This window comes from Morus notabilis, unplaced genomic scaffold (genome assembly GCF_000414095.1).
Source record: "Morus notabilis unplaced genomic scaffold, ASM41409v2 Scaffold467, whole genome shotgun sequence".
NCBI lineage: Eukaryota > Viridiplantae > Streptophyta > Magnoliopsida > Rosales > Moraceae > Morus > Morus notabilis.
The window spans coordinates 1139981-1146104 of NW_010361652.1; the positions used below are offsets into that span (position 1 = coordinate 1139981).

Sequence of the window (6124 nt, forward strand, 5' to 3'; positions counted from 1 at the left end):
GCATGTTCTTCTCATTACATGCGCGACCTAAAGATTTAGAATGACAGTCTCAGACTGTCAGTTTGCTTATCATACATTTAACTAATATGAACATAAAGAGGACAATACATGGATATATGAAATAAATCAATCTTTATTAATAGTCAAAATGTCTCAAAGAACATTGTTACATTTATTCTTAAAGGCATAAATGCTAACACTGCCAACCTCCGGAAACGACACCACCCTGCCAAAAGAAGCCCCCCACTGCCAAGATCGAACATTCGCAAGGACCCAACCACCTAACGTTGACGGTGCCGAAAAATGCCTCTCAAACATCCAGTTTTCAACTTCCAAACGAAGCTCGATCCATCCTAACTAAGTCACCCACGACACACCGCCACCACCATTAAAGAGCCCTCGACAAGACGAGCTTAGAGACTGATTTTCATGACCAGAAATCTAGCGACGCATCTAAAAACGGTGCCGGAACTCCGACCAACACTCAAGCTTCTTTTCTCTTGATCCTCTCTTCAAAAGACAGCTAGAGTTTTTCCCTTATAGAGAAACATCTTGTTATCATATTAAAACTTATATTTTGATACATTTATATGAGACTTTCTCTGGCGTTTTCTCTTTTTTGAGAATATCAGTGTGCTATATTTATCAGCCGTCGAATCTGTATTAAATCTGATCAAAAGTCAAATTAAATTAAAAAAATAATATAAATTAAACGGCTGCTAATAAAAAAATACTGGTGTTTTCACAAGTACAAAAAATACCAGAGTAATTCTCCATTTATTTTTGTAAAATCATATCAACGTGAACAAACTAAATACACACGTGCGCAAGTGCTTTAATTTAAACTAGTGCTGTAAAAAACCATCTAACACCAAACACGAGTGACGCGACACCAAAACACCAAATGAGGTCATTTCCAGGATCACTCTCAAATCCAGGACCATAACCACTGTCTTCCTCCTTCAAGCTCTGGATCCTCTTGCTCGAAGCCTTTTCCTTCTTCTTTCCTCTTTTCAACTGGTATTACACTTTAAAGCTCATTCCTTTTTCATATAAACGCAATATTCTAAAGTTGGGCATTTTTTCATTCATTTTCATATATTTCTTTCTTCTTTCCAAATGGAATTACACTTAAAAAGGACCTTTGTTTTTGTTTTGTTTTCTCCCCATAATATATGGTTATCTATATAACCCATTTGAAAGATTCAAAAAGTTGAACCTTTATTCGTTTATTTATTTGTTTTATCGTTTTTCTGCTTTCATCGCCCTACATTTCTTTTGTTAATTAACGGAACATTCTTTTCTCTGTTTATGGTTGTTATCATGTATATGTGAGTTTTAGAATTTTTTATTTCGAGAAATAATGTCCTTCATATGCTCTGGCTCTCTACTAAATTAGCTTTTGCTTATTACTGGCTTCGGGTCTCGATTGATGACCACCTTTTTATTTTTGTATTTTTTTTTTAGTTTCTTTGGTAGATTGGAATAAGATGAATTTACTTTTGGTTTTGCTTTTATGAAAAATTTAAAACCTTGTTACAGCAAAATCATGATTTACACTCACAAAACTATGATGGAAGCAGAAGATAAGAGAGTTCAAGTACTATGCCACAATGGTACACAAATTGGTCCCTTGTGAAATATTATACAGAAAATTGAGTATATAACATTTCTTTTTCTGCCAAGATGAAGAAGTGGTCAGGAGGTATGATGATTGTGGCTCTAGCTGCGATCTTGGTTTTCAGTTACAGCTTCATTGGAACTGCAACTAAGCCACAGAACAAGAAACACAATTCAGCTTATGATTTCTTTAACAACCACCCATCACCGAATATTTCCGATATCAAACCGAAAAATCCAACAGAACTCCCCAACAAGCCCCACCTTCTCAATGTGGAAGGGCTCAACCAGCTTTACATTTCACGGGACATTTCAGAAGGTGATTCAAAGCCGTTGCTCGTGTGGGATCACTTGCGTGCCCTACTGTCAAGGTCCGATGCTTTGCCTGAGACCGCTCAAGGTGTTAAGGAAGCCTCTGTGGCATGGAAAGATTTGGTCTCCAAGTTTAGTAACAATGACAAGAAGTCGGAAGATGAGAAGAACTGTCCTTTCTCTGTGGATAGACTTGAGGCTGCTGCACTAGGTGATGGAATGATGGTTCTTGAGCTCCCATGTGGACTTGTTGAGGATTCTTCCATTTCAATAGTTGGCATCCCTGATGGGCCCCACAGGAGCTTCCAAATTCAGCTTCTAGGTTCTCAGCTTTCAGAGGAGCCCAAGGCCTCAGTTGTCTTAAATTACAATGTTAGCCTGCCAGGTGATAACATGACAGAGGAGCCATTTGTGGTCCAGAATACATGGATTGAGGAACTTGGGTGGGGCAAAGAAGAAAGATGCCCGGCTCACCGGTCTTCTAACAGCCTGAAAGGTATATTCATAGCTTATTTCTGTCTATCCAATACTATTTTTTTGTTGAGGCAATGTGGTGGTGAAACCAACTTTTTGTGGCGAGTTGACAATGTTTTGTGAACTTGATAGTTCCAATACTTGAACAATTATATGAAAGTTCACTGTGAAATTTAGTTTACTGATCACACTGATGATGTGAGTTAATAAAATGAATATGCCACCAATAGTGCATCTGTTCTACACTAAATGGAAGTCTAAAGTTGGATGACACTTGGTAGTTACTCTTATATATCTTATTGCTTTATTTTTATGTTATTTTGTTCTTGTTTGTTCTTCTTTTTACTCACAATTCAAAGAGAGGTTGTTGAAATGGTAAACCTGACATAGTGCGGTAAATTTGACAGTTGATGGACTTGTTCTTTGCAATAAACAAGTTTTTAGAAGCTCTCCAGATGAAAATCTAAGTGTAAGCCATCCTAGTGGTGACATGTCGACCAATGTTTCCCGCATAAGTGACCGTGAAACTGCTAGTTTCCCATTTGTTGAAGGGATTCCTTTCACTGCCACATTATTGGCTGGTGTGGAGGGATTCCACATGACTGTGAATGGAAGGCACGAGACGTCTTTCGCATATAGGGAGGTAAGGTACGGATATTCTGATAATCCTACGCTTTTATGAGAAGAAATACTTGGTTAATCATATGCTATTATGAGAAGTTGATTATCTATTTTGATAATCTGATGTTGGTTGTTATTTAACTTAATTTCATAGCTTTTTTTTTTTTTTTTTTTTTTTTTTTTTTTTTTTTTTTTTTTTTTCTATTATCTTCTTTTTTTTTCCCCTCCCTCCCTACAAAGCAGAAACTAGGACCATGGTTAGTTAGCAAAGTCAAAGTGGACGGCAGTTTGAATGTCTTATCTGCATTGGCGAAAGGCTTGCCTGTTTCTGAAGATCGCGATCTAGTTATTGACGTCGAGCATCTTAAAGCTCCGCCTATCCCAAGGAAACGACTAGTAATGTTGGTTGGGGTTTTTTCTACTGGAAATAACTTTGAGCGTCGGATGGCCCTGAGGCGGTCTTGGATGCAATATGAGGCTGTACGTTCTGGGGATGTAGCTGTCCGATTCTTAATTGGACTTGTAAGTGATCAAATATATTAGTACTTGTTCAATGAAAAAGAATGCTTGGTGACATATTAAGATCATAGTTTTATTATTTTTATTAAAGATATTTGTACTTGGTCATAGGCATTAGACGTTGTTCGGTAACATCTTCCTTACTCGAGAATTTTGCGTCTGCAGCACAAGAACAAGCAAGTGAATTATGAGTTGTGGAGAGAAGCTCATGCTTATGGAGATATCCAATTGATGCCGTTTGTTGATTATTACAGCCTGATCAGTTTGAAAACAATTGCAATTTGCATTATGGGGGTATGTTGATGCAAATATGTAGATAGAATTTTTATATGAAGTCAATTTTTCCTTGTCTAGATTTTCCCAGGCACATTCTACTCCGAAAATCTTCGTTCTTATGCTTTGAACTGCAATTCCCAGATCTAATGTATAAGCACTAGAAATATATAACACCTTGCCTTTTGTCATGTTATGTACTTTTTTTTCTGGTATTCTATTTCCCATTGAAAGTCTATATCATGGCTTATTGGATTTAACTTGAATGGACTTAAATCCATGATTCCATGACTATACTTAGTAAAGACATTTTAAATGTTTTTGCTTTCTTCTTGTAGTAGTCATTTCTTTTTTAATGAAAATACGCAGACGAAAGTCCTGCCTGCTAAATTTATCATGAAAACGGACGACGATGCTTTTGTTAGGATTGATGAAGTTCTGTCCAGCCTTAAGACGAAGCCGTCAAACGGTCTCTTGTATGGTCTTATATCGTTCGAATCATCACCCCACAGGGAGAAAGACAGTAAATGGTTCATCAGTGATGAGGTAACCACACCATACTACTTCATCTTATTGGATGACACTTCATTTTCTTGTACTTTGAGTTTGAGTTTGAGGAGTCTTATCTTGTGCAGGAATGGCCCCATCCTTCATACCCGCCATGGGCACATGGTCCGGGGTATGTCATCTCTAGAGACATCGCCAAGTTCATCGTTCAAGGGCATCACAAAAGAGACCTCAAGGTAAATGGTTTTTGGTCAGAGTTAAGATTTCTTCTTTCTCTCTCAATTGTCTCTCTTGCATTAGGGGGAACATAAATCTAAATATGAAAGAAAAGTAAAAAATGGGGATTACTTCTTTGTGAGGACTTAGTCAACTGACCCCACATTCTACCTGGTAAAATATGCATCTAAGGAGTGGGTAACCATCTGAAAAAGGTTGGATGTATTAGTGGATAGGATAGAACTAATAGTACCGAGACTTGCCATTTCCATAGATTTCTCACTAGTTAATTCCACATACTCAGAGTAAATTGCATAGGTAACTTTTACAATATTTGACTAACCATTGATATAAGGTTTTTTAACGACTATGTCCCTAGACTTCTCGTGGTTTTTTACTTTAGACTCTGAATTTTTTTCTTCTTCTACAATGTAGTCCTTAAATTTACATAATAATAGCAATTAACTCCAACCCTTGGGAGAGTTGTAGCCTCTCGAATGTTGCTATCTTTGTATCCGAATTACTACTTTCCTCCATTCAGGCAATAAAACCATCGTCTATTTGTGTGATTTCTACTGCACTTCTCCAAGAAGTAGCTAGGTTCGTAATAGAGACTGCATTCTCATTATATTATGGTTCCCAGCTTTTTAAGCTTGAAGATGTTGCAATGGGGATATGGATTGAACAATTCAAGAACAGTGGTCAAGAAGTGCATTACATCACTGATGAGAGGTTCTACAATGCTGGGTGTGAATCAAACTACATTCTTGCCCATTACCAAAGCCCCAGACTGGTGTTGTGCCTTTGGGAGAAGCTTCAGAAAGAGCAAAAGCCCAACTGCTGCGAGTAAAGGGAAGTTTCGGATCAACTCGAGTCCCCAACATGAAGACCAGTTCCAAAGATATAGATCATAAGATCGAATGATATGATGTGAAACCGTGGTGGATGTTACAATTCAATTCATATTCCTTTTTGGGGTTCCTTAGAAACCTCTTATGGGGGACTGTACAATGTTCTCTAACATGACTATGTTGGAGTGTTACACAAAACTGGACTTGTTCTTGTTCATTATTTTCTTTATAATATATATATATATATATATATATTTATATATTGGATTCAAAGTAATCCAGTTATTTTTCTTTCTGCATTCGTGACAATTGTGGAGTTTTTGTTTATGAATCTGTCCGTGAAGAAATAGGTTGTTGACCATTGTCTTGAACGCGAACGATGATGTGAAAACATGAAATCCTAGAAGAAAGGTAAATATGTTAATCATTACCTTAAAGCCCGTTTGGTTTAGAAAATTCTAGTTAATAAAGTGGTCCATTGGTAAAATTATCCTTTTCATTATCCTTTATGTAAATATGGTGGAAAGAAGTCAAAATTTGGCATTCTCTAACAAAAACAAAATCCACCCCAAGTTCTAAATTTGTATAAACCAATTGATTTGACATCATAACACACAAAGTGAATATGTAGTGTACTATAGATCAAACTCCAAAAAGAAAGCTACAAGTGTGAGTACATATATAATATATAATCTTGAAGTGAGATGTATATGAAGCGCAACCCACAAAGT

The 6124-nt window shown here is 36.8% G+C and overlaps 1 protein-coding gene across 2 annotated transcripts; it reads left to right on the forward strand.

Annotated features, from left to right (window-relative positions):
- Window positions 1-906: 906 nt before the first annotated feature.
- LOC21408815 (hydroxyproline O-galactosyltransferase GALT3) lies at window positions 907-5581 on the forward strand. Of its 2 annotated transcripts, none has more exons than XM_024167177.1 (8): window positions 907-1020; window positions 1543-2428; window positions 2814-3049; window positions 3271-3549; window positions 3712-3840; window positions 4189-4365; window positions 4455-4562; window positions 5186-5581. In XM_024167177.1, exons 2-8 carry the CDS (start codon window positions 1687-1689, stop codon window positions 5390-5392), a joined length of 1878 nt encoding a protein of 625 aa, XP_024022945.1. In that variant the 5' UTR covers window positions 907-1020; window positions 1543-1686; the 3' UTR covers window positions 5393-5581. The 2 variants fall into 2 exon arrangements, with proteins under 2 accessions (XP_024022945.1, XP_024022946.1); XM_024167178.1 differs by having other exon boundaries at window positions 1687-2428.
- The last annotated feature ends 543 nt before the right edge of the window (window positions 5582-6124 follow it).

Coding starts and splice junctions, on each gene's coding strand:
- LOC21408815 (XM_024167177.1), top strand. CDS start 1,687: ATGAAGAAGTGGTCAGGAGGTATGATGATTGTGGCTCTAGCTGCGATC. Junction 3,050..3,270: donor CGTCTTTCGCATATAGGGAG/GTAAGGTACGGA, acceptor CCTACAAAGCAG/AAACTAGGACCATGGTTAGT. Junction 4,563..5,185: donor ATCACAAAAGAGACCTCAAG/GTAAATGGTTTT, acceptor TATGGTTCCCAG/CTTTTTAAGCTTGAAGATGT.